The sequence below is a fragment of the Carassius auratus genome, unplaced genomic scaffold, assembly GCF_003368295.1.
Source record: "Carassius auratus strain Wakin unplaced genomic scaffold, ASM336829v1 scaf_tig00215868, whole genome shotgun sequence".
Taxonomy (NCBI): domain Eukaryota; kingdom Metazoa; phylum Chordata; class Actinopteri; order Cypriniformes; family Cyprinidae; genus Carassius; species Carassius auratus.
The window spans coordinates 90,344-109,823 of NW_020528283.1; the positions used below are offsets into that span (position 1 = coordinate 90,344).

General features: G+C 38.0%; 1 protein-coding gene across 2 annotated transcripts in view; it reads right to left on the reverse strand.

The window, feature by feature from the left end:
- Nucleotides 1-2,812: 2,812 nt before the first annotated feature.
- The window catches only part of LOC113096083 (protein phosphatase Slingshot homolog 1-like), a 31,099-nt gene continuing 14,431 nt past the window's right edge, over nucleotides 2,813-19,480 (reverse strand). For both annotated transcript variants that reach the window (XM_026261476.1, XM_026261477.1), the window contains 13 exons: nucleotides 15,873-15,973; nucleotides 12,519-12,583; nucleotides 12,017-12,138; nucleotides 11,822-11,890; nucleotides 11,539-11,604; nucleotides 9,937-10,131; nucleotides 9,403-9,496; nucleotides 9,039-9,167; nucleotides 8,906-8,952; nucleotides 8,444-8,590; nucleotides 8,151-8,351; nucleotides 7,235-7,913; nucleotides 2,813-7,151 (listed from right to left, as the gene is read on the reverse strand). In XM_026261476.1, the coding sequence (XP_026117261.1) occupies nucleotides 6,063-7,151; nucleotides 7,235-7,913; nucleotides 8,151-8,351; nucleotides 8,444-8,590; nucleotides 8,906-8,952; nucleotides 9,039-9,167; nucleotides 9,403-9,496; nucleotides 9,937-10,131; nucleotides 11,539-11,604; nucleotides 11,822-11,890; nucleotides 12,017-12,138; nucleotides 12,519-12,583; nucleotides 15,873-15,973 (3,004 nt within the window). In that variant the 3' untranslated portion in view covers nucleotides 2,813-6,062. The remainder of the gene's footprint in view (nucleotides 7,152-7,234; nucleotides 7,914-8,150; nucleotides 8,352-8,443; nucleotides 8,591-8,905; nucleotides 8,953-9,038; nucleotides 9,168-9,402; nucleotides 9,497-9,936; nucleotides 10,132-11,538; nucleotides 11,605-11,821; nucleotides 11,891-12,016; nucleotides 12,139-12,518; nucleotides 12,584-15,872; nucleotides 15,974-19,480) is intronic.

Sequence of the window (19,480 nt, forward strand, 5' to 3'; positions counted from 1 at the left end):
AAAATAGTATAGTAGCATTAATCAATTATCAGACTTTTAACATTTCCTCACAAAGTGACAATTCTCTGCAAAATGTGTGGACACCGTCAGGATTCCCCATGCAAGACCATCCCATCCTTAACCTCCACAACAGAGCCATTGTGCTGCATCCGTCACCCTGACACTTAAGGCAAGTCACTTGATTTCCTTGTGGCTCACTGCCTCTCCCACGTATGTAGAATCCAAATAACATGAACAACAACTATATGAAATGTCTCAGAAAGTTTACATTCTTGATCAACAAGTGTTTAAATCCAAATTTGAGCAACTGTAATCTACTCAGTGGAGAGCACACTATGGAATCAACTTCTAAGGTAACAATTTGTCTCAAGAAGTGAATACTCACTGATCCTCCTGTGACTGCACCGTAACTCCAGGAAAAAGACCACTCTTTGTTGAATGAATGGATGTACTGGCTGGGTTCTGCTGGCAAATGGGCTTTTATTACTCTCTTGTGATGTCACAGTCACATTTCCCTAATGCAGTAAGTTAGTCCTCTCCCTGCATAGAAGCACAACAACTTTCAGATTCAGCGATTAGATATTTAAAGGATAGTTCACCCAAAAATTACATTTTTGCCTTCATTTGTTCATCTTGTATGATCTCTGTTTTACTGAAGAACACACTAGGAGAAGTTTAGCGGAATATTTACACTGGTATTTCCCATACCATAAAAGTGGATGGAAACCAGGGAGTCCATAAATGAGAAAATTGCAATCATAATCAAAATCATAAAATTACTTTATGAGAGTCATTGCTCATGCCATACTCTTTCTCTGCATTTATGGTTCCATGAAGAACCTTTAACTGCTTTATTGGGTGGTTGCTCTGCGTGCTTAATAAAGAAACTCCAGCTGGTACAAAATATAGCTGCTAGATGTCTTATTAGAACCGAGAAGTATGACAATATTAGCCCAGCTCTGTCAACACTGCACTGGCTCCCTACAGTATTAAACATTGTATACATTTTAAAATCTTGCTTATTACTTATAAAGCCCTGAATGGTTTAGCTTATCAGTACTTGAGAGAGCTCTTATCGCATTATATTTCTACACTTCCACTGTGATCTCAAATCACTGGCCAGTTGAAAAAAACCTACAATATCAAAATCAACTGCGGGCAGCAGATCCTTTTACTATTTAGTGCCCAAACTCTGGCACAATCTACATAGCATTGTTCAGGAGGCAGACCATGTCAACAAGACGAACCCTAGAGACAAATCCCCTGTGAAGACCTCATTTCCCATGAGCACAAGACCACGAGAGCCAGACTAGTCCTCTGATCAATCTGATGTGTGTTGCATTCTGTAATTAAACCACACCATGCTAGCTTCATCTGACCAGAGAAGTTTCTTTTATCCATTTCTGTCATCGATGGAGTGGAGTTTTGGTTCCTTGCCACTGTCACCTTTGGCTTGCTTACAATCTGTATTGTATAAAGTGCTAAAGAAATAAAGGCGACTTTGACTTGACTATGGCATCAAAGTAGATATGCCCTTTTGGAACATTAAATTTTTGATGCCAGCAAATCATGTCATTTTTAGTTTGTGTGTCTTTTAACATTGACAAATGTCATGAATGAGATTTGACAGCCATGTCAGCAAAGACTTTCAGAGAATAACTTTAGTTTGGGTCCATTTCTCACACGATCAAGATCAAATGACTTAAATAGAATTGAAATAGTTTTAATAGGTGTTTGTAATTTTTGGAGTTTGACAATCCTCAATATTGAAAATATCAACATGAACATCCTAACAGTTCATTTTATATTCCATGAAAAAGAAAGAAAGGTTTGAAACAAAATGAGGCTGAGTAAATGACAAGTTCTTCTGGTGAACTGTGCCTGATAAAGCATCTGTCTTAATAGTATTAATAACACATCTGTCCCAGTCGGAAGGCCTTCAGAATATTATTAAAGCAAAGACCTGTATTAACACAGCAGTTTTACTGCACTCTTATCTGTATGATATATATCATATAACAGTTCATTTGTTGATAGAGCACTTCGTTATTTTCAGTTCGATGTCTATAAAAATCACTCCCTCTGTATTCACTTTGGTGATTTTTACTTACAGGTTAAAATACTCTGGGACTCTTTTGATGAAAATCAGTACTTATTCCACCAAGAGTGCAATGACACAAAGTAGTAGTGAGACTGTCTTGGGGCTCTTTGCTTCTCTTAAAAATAGCAATAACCATAAATACATCTACAGTTATTGGCTAAAAGTTTGCCTGAAAAGAAGCTGCAAAAACAAAAGAAACTAAGACAAATCTCCTGGTTTTGCGACTGGTTCTCATGTCAGCGATCAGAACAGGATGCTCTCTCTCGTTCCCTCTCAGATAATAATTAAGAAGAAATGACACACATAAATATAGTATGAAGTCAGTAATATTGTTTTTTGAAAAAACAATACTCTTATTCAGCAAGGATGCTTTGAAAAAAGGACATTTATAATGTAAATGTATATTAATATGCTAATATGAATATATTTTTTGTGCAAAAATACTAGTAAGAAATGTTTCTTAAGTGCCGTATCAACATATTTTGTTGTCTATCCTACAGCCTCAAAGCTTGCAGTAAAACCTCTGACGTCACGCGTGCAGGGAGGTTTAGCCTAGTTGCATAACTGCACAGCCGTGCCAGAATATACGGACAGAGCACAGATGGCACCCTATGATGTCAGAATACTATACCAAAAAGCCCTTACCCAATCAAAAACCGAGTACTTTAAATACTTTGCCAGTAAATGCAGCAAACATGACAAGGAAAAAACTTAGTTTGAAAGAAAACGTTTATTCCCATAATAAACACATACAGTACATCATCTCAACAAAATGTACAAAGTGCAATATGCATTGAAACTACAGCAAATCTGCAGTACAAAGGACAACATTACTGCATACTTAATAGCGATTACAATAATGAATGAATGAGGAGCAAACACTCCCTATTTTGTGAGCGTTGCAATTTAACAGCATTGCCAATTCACAAAAAAGAGGCTCAATATCCAACTAGAGGAAAGTCATGGATGATTTGGGAGCAGACCAGAGTAACATTTAAAAAAATTCTACTATCACGATCTCTCCCAGGCAAATAGCTTGGATCTACAGCAATTATTTCAATATTGATCCTCAATACAAACCTTTGGTTATCACTTCATACTTGAATAGCATAAAATCTTTCCTCGCTCCCCTGGTAAAGGAAAACCCTCTAAAACTTGGCAACTCTAACAGCTTTTATGAGTTTGCAATGTCTTTTTTCGTTAATTAAAAAGAAATAATGCCAAGTATCAATGACACATTTCTATTTTCTCTATTACAACAAGAAAATGTCTGCCAGCTTTAAAATATGCCCATGTAACCCAATGGCCTCTGCCTTAACTGGTAACATTATCAAAATGCCTCTAGTGCTTCTGGGTAAGGCACTTGATGTTGATGACACAAGACAATGCATGCAACCAATTACATTTACTGTAATCTGTAATCTCTGATTTAGATTTGACTTCAATATGGCATCAGACACAAAATGGCAAAGACTTCAGCGAGAGGAGAAGGGTTTGGGGCACATTTAAGAAGGATGCAAGTTATTTCTTATCTCAGTTTTAATATTCAGGACACAGAAGGAAGATTAAATAGTGTTGATATGCTCATTCAATCAACCAAAATCATTCAGGCCACCATCTACTAAAGGATAGGGGAACTGATTCAAGTTGACTTATAGATGCAAGTACCATGAACTCCCAGAAATTCTGTTATATGACCAACATACATAATTAAATACAGTGTATTGCTGTGTGTGTGTGTAGAGGTGGAGACCGTGTGTATACTTTGAGCCTGCTCATGTTTTTAACATTAAAGATCACACGTTCTCTGAAAGGGTAGTGTGTTCAAAATAGTTCACAGTAATGGTGTAGCCGCTGTGCAAGGCAACGCTCAATCGCAAACACTCGCAAACTTCACATTTCCGTTGTTCAAACTCAATGTGGCAGCATAGACAAGTGTACAAAATCCATTAAAAAAATATTGGAAAAGTTTGCTGCGTAATAAACCTCAAGTACTTCAACTCAAGCTTTAATTGGCCAACTGATTGGTAAATCAATGCCTACTGACTCTTGGACATAAACAAATGTCATGAAACAGCTGGATTGATGCTTTTATCATATATGCTGGATATATGTTTTTATGTGATCACATAAACTGTTATGGCAAGTGTCAAAGAAACAAACACACAAAGGAAAATCTCACTGTCAAGAACATGTCTGGGACATTTTCCAACCCGAATATCAAATAAAATCTATAAAATCAAAATTAAGAAATAATACTTGTATGTTAAAAATGATTCATTTTTTCCCCCAATAGATTTTCAACTTGAATAATGTCACATCTTTTTACTATATTGGAAAAATATATATTATTGATACTTTTCTAAATTCTAATATCGGTTGTATGGCCTTTATTTTATACCAATTTAAACACTTTTGTATTATTGTACTACAGTATTTTTATAGCACTGCATTCATCAGGATCTAAAATGAATCATTGTGAGTAATGGGAATAAAAAAAAAAAATAGAAGTAAAAGATTTTTTTAAATGGTAATGATAATAAAAATATAACTCCAGTTCCTAAATACAAAATATAATTTCTTATTTCTTTCTTTTGATTCAGGGGCAAAATGTAACCTGGACATGCTTTTTATGAGACTTTCCCATACAGATACACACACTCTTGAGGTGAACAACTGTTGAAACCATGCCACATCTTTGACTTGAAAAGTGTTGTCTCATCTTGCTTTAGAGCATTCTTCAGTTCTGCTTCTGTATAGATTTGGTACAAAAAGCCAATGCTGTCAGTTTTCCATAATGAAATCAAAGTAAGTACAAACAGGACAACAAGTTAGAACAGTAGAGCCATAAAATGTAACAACTAACAGTCGTTCATTACCTGGGTAAATGACTGATTTATACCCCATTTGGAAACATAAAGCAGCTGCTCTGCTAGAGAAACTACAGTGGAGGAGCTCCCGTTGAGATCAAATCTTTACAAGTACATGTATGTGCTATTAAAGACTGTAACAGTAATAGTAACCCAAACATTACCCAAACGCCCTACTGCTATTTCGACAGCAAGATGGACAGTCACATTCATAAGAATAGCAACTGCATGCATGAACATTTCAGTGGAAGGAGTACGGCAGCTTGAAGTCGCCTCTGATTTTCTTTATCCTTCAAAATGATTGTCCTAATCAGCCTCATGAAGTATCCGAAAGAAGAATCCCAAACAGATCACCTCTTTCCCAATGAGTGTCCACACACTTTGCATTGTGTGCAAACACTGAGGTGCAGCCAGTCCTCCTTTTTCATTATTTGTGTGGCTTATGAACAGTACTGTATTGGTATGAGGTATTAGTTTGAAACCTGTGAGTGAATCATCAGTGCTCTGTGAATGATAAAAAAGTTGATCAGCACACAAAGAACTTTCCTAATCACTGCAAAGAGGCATTTCATTTTACCATCCAGCCAGGAAACGAGAACACAGCAGGGTGTCAGATCTGAAAACCCTTTTCAAATGTGTGACCATTGTCCAAAGGAATCTGTGACTCATTCAGGGTCACAGATAATGTGATTTATGGTGCGATAAATGGTTGGGCTGATGGAAACATTACACAATAGTCTATTTTGACGCCTTCAAGTAATGGCCTCTGGGATGGCGAGTGCTTATTTTGCTTCATAACAGCAGCGAGAAAGAGAAAACCTTGTGAACTGTTCATCAGTCAGTGCAATACACATCCATTTGGGTTCCATGCAATGAAAGCCTGTCCAGAAGATTTACCTATTCATTGAATATTACGTTTATATTCATAACAGAAAGCATTTATTTTGTAGAAGACAGTCTTCCGCTCACATTCACTCTTCTGTGAATGGCCGGTGTTCTCAAGTGGCTGAAATGTTTTTAAAAACATATAAATATAAATATTTCAGAGTAACATTGTTGCAGGACTACAGGTGAAGCTGAATCTCTTGCTGTCAGCTCTTGGACTCTTCAGGTCCTGTTCCACCTTGGTTGACGACCTCCATGTTTGTGGAGGTTGAGGAGGTGGAAGAGGGCCAAGGTCTGGCCCACTCCGGGCTGAGTGAATGCTCGGGCTCTGGGGATAAAGAGAGCATGAGAAGGGTCCCTGCATCAGAGGAGCACGCCGAGCACAAGTCTTCAGACGAGAAGGTTAGGCTGCCAAGTTTGGCGAGTGAGTTGGAGCGCTTCAGTCGAGAAGGTACAGTAAGTCCTGCAAGTCGCATCCGGGCTTCGATTTCTTGTGTACGTTGACGCACAAGGCCCGGTTTGCCATGGACACTGCGGAGGCTGTCGCTGCTGGAGCTGCGGGTGAGCGTAGAGCCATGCGGGGACGAGACTGGCGTCAAACCACCCGAGCCGAGGACCGCTAACAAGGCCTCATTCGTCAGTGGCACTGCCACTTCGGTAGCGCAATCTGCCCGTGTTCCAATGGGCCTGTTGAGAGGACCGCTTGAATCACTGGAATTGTTCATTGCATCCTCGGATTTGGCTGAACCAGCTCCCCGTTGCTCATTTGCACGTGCACGCTCCTGAAAGAGACCGGAAAGTTTTTCCAAGCGCTCTTTTCGGCGGCGAACCAGGCCGGAGCGTTGCAGCTGTACCAGAGTCTCTTGTTGTTGTGGAGGACAAGATGCCTCTGCCTTCTCCAAACCCTTTATCTCGCTTTCTTTCCTCAGTAGAGCAGAGGAACCCTGTGCATCAATCTCTTTCCGTTCAGAATTTCCTTCCCCTTTGGCTTCAAACAGTATCGTCCGGTTATCAGTTTTTTGGTCAAGAGATTTCCTTTCTGGATTCTCAATATGCCCTAAGGGCATAGCATTGGCATCAAGGCACAAATCTGAGGCAAGTTTGCCATTCTTGGCTGTCACGGACAAGTTGGCACAGGGTGGTGTCTGAATTGAGATACTGGGCACACTGCTGAGGGGTAAAGGGGCAAGGCCTTGTCTGTTAGCCTCCAACAAAGCAGTCTGAGTGGGCTTGGAAACAAATGTCGAACCAAGAGAAAGCCTCTGCTTAGCATGCTGCTTCAGATGGGCATTTTCCTGAACAAGAAAAGACAAGGAAAATCAAATGTAACGCAAATAATATGTAATGGTGCTGTGATGGAATCATGTGAGATACTCACAGTTAAGAGGTGGTTGTTGTTGTTGGAGTTCTCATTGCACAGATGGTTCGGGCTTGCGAGATCAATCGCGGTTTCATTTGACAAGTCCTCACTATCTCTCCGTCCTTTGTCATTCCCGTCTCCTCTCTTCGCTCCCTCTGCTAATGCCTCCATTTCAGCCTGCTCTTTCTGAGCCACCTCCTCATCCTCTTCTTCCACTGTGCTGAACTCCAACCGCAGACGTAGCTCCTCCAGAGGCTCCGCCCCTCGAGAACAGGTCTCAGCGGCTGTGCCCTCTCCTGAGACACTGAAGTGTGGTAAAGGAAGGCCTTTGCACCCCTCAAAGGTTTCATCATCAAGAAGCGCATCTTGCTCCACATCTGCAACCTCGATGTAGACACGATCTACATCCAGCAGAGGCGGTGCATGGATCGGAGTGGAAGGTTCACTGTCGAGGGCTGAGTCTGACAGGCAGTGGAAGTAATAGTGGTTGTTTTGTGGGTGGCCGGGGTCCAAATCTAAGCTAATGGGAGAGGAGTGGGCGTTAGGCTCACAGCAGACAGTGACCCTTGGGTTTGTGGGGTCTGGGGTGACATGATCCACAGTCTCGGAGTTCACACAGCAAGGGGCAGCTGCTTGCTGGCAATCAGGGTGATCGCAATCTGAATCGGGATGCCACAGACGGTTATGACGCTGCTTACTGAAAGGAAAAAGTATAGAAAGGGTTAAAAAAGGATTAAAGGGAAAGTTCACCCAAATATTCTCATTCAAATGTGGCCCAAAATTGGACCCAATTAAGTTTCATTGTATGAACTTTGGATTTTTCCACCGTAGAAATGTGTACGACTAATAATAACATCATTTTTGATTTGTGGGTGAACCTTTAACTAGAAATACACATACCAAACTACAATAAAATAGAAAATTTCTCTTGTACCTGGCATCTAGTATGCCCTCATACTCCGCTAGCTGTCTCATGAAGCTAGCATTGGGACGGGTGATACTGCGCTTCTGTTTGACGAAGTTATACGCTTTTTCCAGAGACCAGCCGTACTCCTTCATGGCATATGCTATTACCGTAGAGGCCGAGCGGCTTACGCCCATCTTACAGTGAACCAAGCATTTGGACTGATTCTTTCTGCAGAGTACAGAACATAAGGGTGTAAGAAGTCACACTGAAACAGTCAGGTATGTTGCTTATTTTTAAAGAGATTTCAAACAGAGCCTTACTTTGCTTTGACAATGAAGTTGTAGGTCTCGTTCCAGTGAGCAAGTAAGTCTGTGGCCTCGTCGTCATACACTCGGACATTGTGGTAGCAAAATGTTCCTGGGAAAAAGTTATCTATCTCCCTTGTAACATTTAAGATGTAACCCACCCTAAAACAGAAATGCATTTAGAGATCCCATAAATTACATCTGGACAACAATAGAAAACCATATGCATGCAAGTTTATTCTTATTCCTAACATAAGGTACTAAAAATACACCATGTTTCTTGCTGTTAAAAAAACGGCTTTGAAGGATTTACTTTATCTGAAAAAGGAGAAAATGTTGCCCTTTAAGAAGTGATACTATTCACACTTTCACATTTACCTAACATTAACCCATTTAAAGAAGGAGAATATTTAGGGAAACAACAGCATGGGAAGAAAAGAGGTTGTGGATGTCGGTAAAGGTAGGGGTAAAACTCACCCAGTTTCCTGAAGCTCCTCTATATTTGAAGCATTCCATTCAGAACCCTGAAAGATAAACAATACAAATCACTGACTTCTTAGGTAAATTGGCATCTAGTGCCACATATCTGACAAACACTGGCAGCACTAACCAGATAGAGGTGATCAAAGATGAGCGTAGCTTTGTCCATCTGCCCAAGAATAAGCAACATCTCATTGTCAATGAACTCTTTGTACTCTTTCAGGTTGCAGTTCATCTGTTGCTCCAGCTCACTACGAATCTAAAGAAAAATACACATCATTATGGACTTAATCTCATCAAATGTTCTGTTTTAAAGCCTGTTCACATCTATTATTAAGATCCATCTCAGACAATCTGATCACAAGAGTTCAGCCGAGACACATTTCAGGGTCCTGTGTCTCCTGTGACCACTTATGATCAGATTTTGAAGAGGAGGGTCTGTGTAAGTGTGTGTTGATAACACTTTTTTTGCATTTTCTACATTTCATGCTGACCTCTTTGGATGTGACATTTTCAAGGTCCTGGCACATCATGATACTCCTGAGTTTAGCTTTGATTAAACATTCTGTTCTCTCTCTCTCTGTTGGCCTGAGGAACAGAAACATAACACAACCTATATCAAGGGTTCAAGAAAGAGCATCATTTAAAGGTGAAGGGAACAATTTTATTTATTTACTTTATTATTATTATTCATAAATTCAAAATTACATTTATAAAATAAATGTATTCTGTTTCATTAAAGCTCTACCATTCTTTTCTCCAGATAAAAAAAAAAAATATATATATATATAGATATATATTATATATATATATATATATATATATATATATATATATATAGCATGTATGATCATGCATTGATCTGCATTTTTAAACAGATCAAATATTAGATTAAACTACGACAACATTAAACAAATATATTTGACTTTTGCGCATTTTTAAAAATAAAAAATCCCTTCCAAAAAAACCTAATCAAAATCTGCTGGTGGGTTTCACAAGTGCCAAGGACTTTCAGGGTTTGCACTCACTTATTAACAAAGACTGCAGGAGAGTCGGGTCGCAATGTTTCCAGGTCCTGCATGGCGTTCCACTCGTTGATGCAGCTCTGTTCAGAGCTGATACAGCTCTCATAGTACCCCATCCATGTGAGAGCCATGCCTCCGGGGAAATAGTTGTACCTTCGTGACACCTCACATGCCTTGTGTAAAATCTGCAGTGCTGACCTAAAGGGAAAGCAGGTTAAAGGTGAGCAGGAAGGAGTCAACTGTACCGATTGTCTAAGTAATGAGTTTAAATGATCATGATGTGATCTTAAAATAGATCAAACTGTATCTCAATCTGAGTGAAGAAAACTGGCATCGGTCAGTCACATTATCACTTTAAACATGGTTTATATGAAATACTATCTTGTGATGTGATATTCATTCTATCATGTTATAGCCACAGTACTTTTTTGAAAGAGTCCCCAGATGGCAGTGTGGAGCTTTATTATATTTAAGGATGTCAAATTCCCAAAGCACCTGTGACAATCTGAAAAACTGTACACTTACATCATCTTTAACCCCCTGAGAAACTGTTTTTTTTTTCTTATTGAGTAACAAACAAGAGCACAAATTCACCCAGCCAAGTACACAAAGACTCTTGTTGGAAAAGAATATTTAAAGGGATACTCCACCCCAATATGAACTTTTAGTCATTAATCACTTACCCCCATGTCGTTCTAAACATGTAAAATCTTTGTTCGTTTTTTGGTTACACAATTTAAGATTTTTTGGATGAAAACCGGAAGCTTGTGACTGTCCTATTGACTGGCAAGTAAATTACACTGTCAAGGTTAACAAAAGTATGAAAGACATTGTCAGAATAGTCCATCTGCCATCAGTGGTTCAACCACAACGTTATGAAGTGACAAGAATATTTTTTGTACGCAAAAAATAAATAAATAACAAATGTATTCAATAAATCGTCTTCTCTGTCTCTCTCCGCATTTCTATGTCAGCCGCGCTGCATGGATGCGCTATTTTCATTCAAATCAACGTATAAATAAACACAGAAAACGAATCGCGGCTGACACAGAAGTGCGTATGTAGTTTCTGTTCAGCGGATGTTCTCCAAAATGGTGCTACACGGAGGAGACAAATTGTTGAATAAAGTTGTTATTTTTGTTTTATCCGCATACAAATAGCATTCTTGTCACTTCATAACATTACGGTTGAACCACTGACGGCAGATGGACTATTCTGACGATGTCTTTCATACTTTTCTGGACCTTGACAGTGTAATTTACTAGGCAGTCAACAGGACAGTCACAAGCTTCCGGTTTTCAATAATTAAAAAATTTTCATTAACCATTTCACTTGTCACTTGATTGGGAAAGATGACTATAGGATTTATCATAACATGAAATACTGTTAAAATAGCAATTTAGAAGCTTTAGAAGGTTACTCACTTAAATTATCACATCAATCATTTAAAAACAGATTTTACAAGTAAAACTACAAAAAGGTGACCCAAGAATATCCAATACAGGACATGAAAACAATTAATTCTATATATCAGCATTTCCACTACAAACTGAAATGTGAGTTTAAATTGCAGTAGTTCATTATTTATTGATGCTATTTTCTCACCACATGGCCTGGACTGACACTGGCTTGAAGATGTGTGTGTGCCCGGCAGTAGTCACACTGAAGCCCCTGGAGACGTGGAAAGAGAGGTTAAATAAGGCCATCATACTTCCTTACAACAGAACTACCTCTAAATAATAAATAAATAAATATTTTCATTGTCTTTATTTTCTCTTGAATTTTAGCATGGTTTATGGTTATCTACATCAGTGCATCAAAATTTTAAGTGTCATCAGAGCAGCAGCAGCAGCACTTCCTCTCCATTCCCAGAGGGGGCAGTACTCACCCATCACCATCTAAATGAATCTTGGTGTCACTCCACAGTGGCAGCACCATCCCAATAGAGCAGTTCTTACTGTAAATGAAAGAAAAACAACCTTATTGTACTTAACGTAATGACCCTGCGGGAGGTAAAAAAAAAAAAAGAATAACCTTACACTTGTCTGTTTAATGACACAACTGTATTTGATTGGTAAGTCACCTGTCTTTGTTGCTGAAGTCCATGCCCAGCAAGATGTTTTCCTCCGTGTCTTGACGGCCATTTGTGTAGACTACCACCATGTACCGCACACGGTCTGACCACACGCTCTCTAATCGCACCGCCTGCGGATTACAGTTGATTTTACATTTTTTATAACCGATGATGTCACCAGTGCTCTCAAATCATACATTTTTGTCCCAACAGGTCATAGATTGCTTCAAAATTCTTTTGTTGTGTAGGGATTGGAATTTCATGAGGATTAGTGAATAGAGACAGAATGTTCTTTTTGACGATAAATGCAACAACATATGCAGTAATCGACACATCATTGCTGATTGACACTTCACCTTCTGAAATAGCAGGTATGGCATTTTAACATACCTTAATAGAAAAGAAAACATCCTTCAGGCAACACTTTGACAATAAAACCCATTCAGCCTGATTGCATATAACTTACTGCCAAAATGTTAGTCACCGACATTGACAATGTGTTTTCTCTCACCAATTTGATGCGGTCTTCAGAGCGAAGAATGTTGATCATCACCTGCAGATGCTGAGGTAAGTCACCTGTTGAGTGAAACCATCATTACAATCCAAACAAAACCATGACGACTGCTTTGTTCACATTGACACCAGCGGCGTCTCAAACCCTTAACGAAAATTTACTGAAGAAAAACAACCATAAAAGTAAACAAGATAGCTAACGGTGATGTCATACGGATGAATATAAAAGTCAAGGTTTATAGGAGAAGCTGAGCCAAGAAGAATGCCTGATGAGTGATTCAAATCAGTCCTGAAATGTTGGGTGGGATGACAACAGTATGCTTTTAATTACCGTTTTTATAGTACTGCTGATTTTCGATATTCCAGAGAACAAAGTGTACAAATACACAGAGGTGATGTGGAAAGATATGAAAAAGGAGTTGTTTCTTATGTTTACATATCTCAGATAATCCCATTTGATTAAATGATAAAGCTTGACATGAATAAGTGACTTTCGGCTGCATTGTGATCAAGTGTGCGCAAATAATTTTTACCCTTTGTGCAAAAGATGTCAATAATTATAAATCTGACAGTCAACTTACTCTAGCTCCTCCGCTTTTGTTGCAAATCAATAAGTGAAACCAAGTCTTGGATACACAAGATCGGTTTCATTTCATTTCATTCTCCTCCTTAACATAGACAGACTAACTCCTCTGACCTCTGACTGTGGTTCATTCCTACACAAACAAAGCTCCTCCACCTCTTGTAAGTTTTGGCAGAATCCATGAAGCTATCATGTCACTGGTGTAGGACGTGTGGGAGGCCAATCAAAGTGTCAAAAACGTGTAAACCATATAAACTCAAAGCTTAAGAGCCAAAGCCTGTCATGTACACTCAACAAGACAGATGACGTAGTCTGTGGTTTATTGGCTGCTTTGCATTCGGGACATAAAAGAAAAAAAACAGGGTATGTTTTCTCCTCCAACAAAACAAGCCCCTTTGTCTTCTCAGTCTCAATGCAAAGCATTTACATAACTTTTCATGCTTATCTGATAAAAACAGATCTGTAAGAGAACAGCTAAGGCAGTGCAGGATCTCGGAGCACAGCTTTGATCAGAGCTATATATCATTATAGTTCCCAATTCACTGTAAGGGCCTGGAAAAGAGTGACCAGTACACCATTTACACACACACAAAAAACTTTTTTTGCTTTACTGAAAAAGCATTCAAGTTTGGAACAACATGATGAGTAAGTTAGTATAGAAATTGCATTTCTGGATGAGTTAATAGTTTAATGATTATTCTAAATGACTGGGCACAGTTTGACAGTTTTCTCCACCAGTTATGATTTTGGCAGCGATTCATCATATAATTTCAGGAGTTTTGTCATGATGTCCTGGCGACTTACTGAAATAGGATTCGGTTAAATCCAAAGTATTCTAGACCTTAGTCTTAAACAAATCTTCTCACAACAATAATTTAAATATAAGTTCAAACAAACACAATTTTATCTCTTTTTAAAATTGCAAATAATTTTAAACATTTAAACCAAATCAGCATTTTAAAATAATCTCTGAAGGACCAATGTGACCTGGACGCAGAAAATTCAGCTTTGCCATCATAGAAAAAAATTTACATTTTAAAATAGACTATATTAATTTAGAAAATAATTATTTAAAATTGTACTTTAGTAACATTTATAACACAATATTACTTTTTTTTTACTGTACCTTACCTTGATGAGTTTAAAAGACTTCCATCTAAAAAATAAAATGCTTGTGCCGACCTCGATCTTCTGAAAGGTAGTGTTGATACGTACATTGAACGCATCTCAAAAGATAAAAAAAAAATGCAATTCCTCATGATATGACATTTTTCATTGCCTTTTAACTGAACTTTTCCTTTATCTCAATACTTCACTCAAAAAGACAAGCAGTACAGGTGCGAATCCACTTGCAAATAATTATGGTGTATCTTGCTTTAGGAAGTTGGACAGTGTTTAATAAATCACCACTGATACTATTTTTGACTTGTCTGGCTGCCGGCACTATGGGAATGCAAATAGAGGTGACTGATGACGTCAAAAAAAACAACAACAACAACACCACCACTAACACTAACAGGATCAAAAATAAGATAGAAATCTATGTCATCCACATCTAAAAGCAAGGACATTTAAAGATGTCAGCATAGAGAGTAGATTTTTTAGAGCTTAATTTACATTCAAAATGAGCACCAAGGATTGTAGCAAGAAATGTAAGAAGGCCTTATTGAGGAAAAAAGCTGAGCTGTTCTCCCTGTAAGAGAACATTTTGTACCTAGACTGTTACAGAGGAAGAGAAACCCTACACTGTCTAGTCTAACACAGACTTTCGCAGTGAAAACTGCTGACCTCTCCGCCTTTTAGTGCTGTGATGCAATTGTACTTTTTTCAAATCATCTAATTCTTGTAATCTAATTCCAGATCTTCTAGTTTGTCTGCATAAGTCACTACTAGGAAGTCTTTGTCTTGTTCCTCTTGTGACTGATGGGCAGTTGAGTTATTATTCGAACAATTTACAAAAAGCTTATGACTCAAGCGAAGCTCCAACCCCTATGTGCCCTCAGGTCAGACTGGATGTAAACACAAAACCTGCAACAGCTCACTTGTGATTAGCACTACTGATGCATTCAAACCAGTCAAATCGAAACTTGACGTCCCAACAAGAAGTCAGGTGACAGTATAATATTAGCCAACTGACAAAACAGATGCTTGATAATATCAGGGGTTATTACACACACAGTAATAAAGTGTAACCATAAAATATTATATTTACATAAAAAAACAATAAGGGCAAAAAGAGTATTTCTGAACAAACAGGAAAACTTAACTCCGTTTTAACAAAGCTGCATCATAAACCTCATAAAACCACCAGAAAGCACATAAAACAAAGAGATATTCCATGTGTCGGTCTATAAGAAGTGATGTTCTCACAGCGCCAATGTGCTGAGCTAAATTGCTAATCTGGGTAATCCACACACACACACACACACACACACGTCTGGGACACGCTTAGCCAGCAGAGAGTCTGTCCATCAGCCGGACAGCATCTGCTGCCGAATTTCTGAATTTCTCACTCATGACAGACGCAGCATGCAGTAAAGTCTTTCTTAAAAAATTACTGTAGTAACCATAATTTTCACTAAAACACCATAACCACAACAGTTATTGTCATTAATCTAAAACTGCAACAACACATCTGAAGTACAGTAAACAAAGGATCGAGGTCCACTTAAAATTCAAGTATACTTGCTGATGTTTTCAGGAAACACAAACGTGTGATGTGAGGAGATGAATTTCCTAGAAACCCCTCAAGTGTAAGCATGGACTCACCTGCATGTTTGTGGTGAGGATGACCTCTCTGTACCTGCGGACAACTGCCCTGCTGCAAAAACAGAGCAGCCCCCTTGACCATCAAGAAGCTCTCGCTTAGACTGTAAAAGACAGAGTGAAAGAAAGGGTAGTGAGGTGATAGGGTAGAATGATAGGGTTTCTGATAAATATACAGTAAATGGATGTGTGTCCGTTTTATATCTTTAAATCTCTGGGGTTGAAATTTGCAAGTCATACAGCCCATCTCACCATCATTCACCTGTGTACTCGTGACAGGTGCTTTAGGTGTGTGGTTTCAGGTGTGGCAGTAATTAGCCTCACATGCAGTTAAACGCACTTACAGAAATGTGAACCACCGAGGCTCACTATTATTTTAATGCACTGTGGCACAATTAAATCTCAATGGAAACTCAGTGCTGGGAAAGACAGGAGTATAGCTGGTAAGGTGAGAAATGCTCTCAATATCTTGCAGAAATTAAACTCTCACTTTATTATCAGACTGTCATAACAGGGATGGGACGGTTCACATTAATTAGACTGAACACAGCGGAGTAGTACATGACTTTAGCTGACAGTTCAACGAACTTGTGTGTTTTTATTTTTATGTTTTTTTTATGCATTTAATTTTTTAATGATTTTTTAAATTAACAAAATAGAAAATAGCTTTTGTAACATTACAAATGTCTTCGTCACATTTGATCAATTTAATGCATCTTTGCTGAATAAAAAGTATTAATTTCTTTCAATTAATTTCTCAAAACAAAGCAAACAAATACATACTTGTTTCATATAAACACTGTATGCAAGTAATGCCTGTCTCCATAACAGTAGAGAACATTACTAAAAATTGAGACTTTTTATTGCACTTTACCCCTAATTTTTGTCATAACTGAGAATGAATGGTCATAACATCAGTGACTGACAAGTACAAAACATCCTCCAAAGCCCACATGCATCTCATATATATATGTCAATGACTTGTCAGACAACTAGCTGTTGACTGTGGCTCCATTCATGCAGCACACATCAAGTCAACACGCTCTCTAAATCACTCTCACTCTCCTGAATATTTAAAGCAGTCACATCAGTTAAACAATGAAGTTGTCACTCTTTTATAAGAGAACTGTTTTTCAACAGAACTGTGATTAGGACTGTTCTGCTTGTGTTAATACAGCCTAATTATGCAATATGTTTAACGCTGGCCAGGCAGACAGACAGATAGCATGCAAGCGTACAATCAAGAAGATCATGGGTAAGCTATTTAGGAGTGGCTCCTCAAAACCTTCATGGTCTAGGCAGGCAAAATAGTTTGGGGTAACATTGTGTTCTGGGCCTACAGTGGCTGTGTCTCTTTGCTGACTCAGCCCTCTCATTTTCCTGACTGGACAACCATCACATGATAAGCAACCGGCAACAAAACTCACATTGTATCCTGACCCCCCACCTCACCCTTCTCTTTATTTCTCTCCTACTTCCTCCTCCTCCCTTTCTCTTATTCCCCTCTTCAACTTTCTCACCCTCCCTCCAAAGGCCTCAAGGGTGTCCGCAGATCACAGAGGCTTTTGTTTCCCTCCTCCTCTCTTTTGTTTCTGCTGCGTTCTCTCTCTGTCCGCCCCTCTGAGTGAGTTATGTGAAGGTTGGAAGCAGCTCAGCACCATTGGACTGATGGATTGAGTCATGACAGAGACAGACAGCTGAAAATTACGATACACAAGCCCTGAGCTGAATACATTCATCTCCAGGAGTGTAATTATGATGTGAGTAAGAGTTTTGAGGAGAAACCGCTCTAAACTTTCTCTGTCCACGTTTCACTTGTATGAATAGAGTCAGACACAGATGGATACATGGTACCTATGATGAACAGCCCTTTGGTAGGAAATCTGGATTGAAATTCACCACAAATGTAAAGTTGTCAACTTTCTTTCCTGACGAATATAAAGGTTTTTGTGAAAAATTTAAAAATTGTCCAAAAGTATAAAGTAAAAACATGTAAAAGTTACTTCAGCATGTATGAATTTATTTTTTACATGTTTTAACATTGCATGATATGTAATTTTACTGTAAAATAATGTAAAATTTGTGGGTTTTAGATTTATACAATTCCTTGCATGATACAAAAGATAATATTATTTAATTTACATAATTTTGTTTTTTAATTTTTGTCATCAGTAACATACATTAGTTTTTTTTATGTATAGCTTACTTCAACACTTGGACCAAATATCCTGTTTAAATCAAGAAAAAAAATTAATTAAAAGAAGTCAAAACAATGTATTCCACTATTTCTAGCAATTTAAATTTAAATTAAATTAAATTCATGCATTTAGCAGACGTTTTTATCCAAAGTTACTTAGAGTACATTCAGGCTAACAATTTTTACCCATCATGTGTTCCCGGGTAATCGAACCCCCAACCTTGCGCTTGCTTGCTTGCTAACACAATGCTCTAACATTTGAGCTACAGGAACACTCATTTATATGCAATAAAGTCATTAAACAGCATCATGAAAAAGATGATGCAAGTGAATCATTGAATCAGAATTTTGAACATGAAATTAGTTGAACTCATCAACTCTAAGACTGTTTTGCTACTGGAATTTAATTTAACTTTAAACTTAAATGCTCACATACTCGTGAGTCACAAGACAACAACAATATGCAAATTAACAGACCTACAATGACATGCCAATGCAAACTGATAGACCAATAATGACAATGGCCAGATACAAATGCATTAAAACAGTTGCGATTCTCATTATGTTGCTAAATATTATATTGACAGCAAATCATCAAAAATATCTCCCAAATGCATTTACACACATATTTTCTCAACAACCCCTCCACACATGCATAAGCCAAAAATACTTTCCATATCACAGCAGAGTACAGTATCAAACACAAAAACACATGCAGGCCTAACAAGCTCACATTAGTGTTAGTATATTCATGTGAAGGTCATGACTTATTTGGCATGGCATCATCTCAGTCTGACATATTTGTAAAATATGCAGGAATTAAGTGGTACATTGACTCTTACACTATTTAATGCACTAATTTTGTGCAAATACAAACTGCTAAATCAGACAACTAACTGCATGCCTTTCATTCAATACAACATCAACATAACTACCTCTCAGGTAACCCTGGCAATCGCTCTTACGTAAGAGCAACAAAACAGTTCAGTTGCAGTATAACAAGATTTTACAGGTCAATGCCAATCTATATGTGACCAATATAAAGAACAAACATACATGTAGGGTCAAAACAGAGGCCTCAGACAAATATGAAGTATGAATGAATGCTGCCAGCTGCTCTAACTGGGTCACACATCACCTGTAGTCCAGTTTGATGTTTCTATTACTGTACTACAGTTAAGAAACTGTCCAGAAGATGGGGTCCACACATATGAGACCACTAATAAAAAAATAAAAAAAGTTATTGTATTTTTTATTAATTCAAAAGTTTGGTGACAGTAGTCTAAGACGTTTTTTCCTTTTGCAATTTATGTATTTATTTTTATAGAGTTTTGGCTGCTGAAATTATAGCCTCGTCATCACAGTTGTAAATTATACTGTAAAATATATTAAAATAGAAAGCAGTATTTTACAT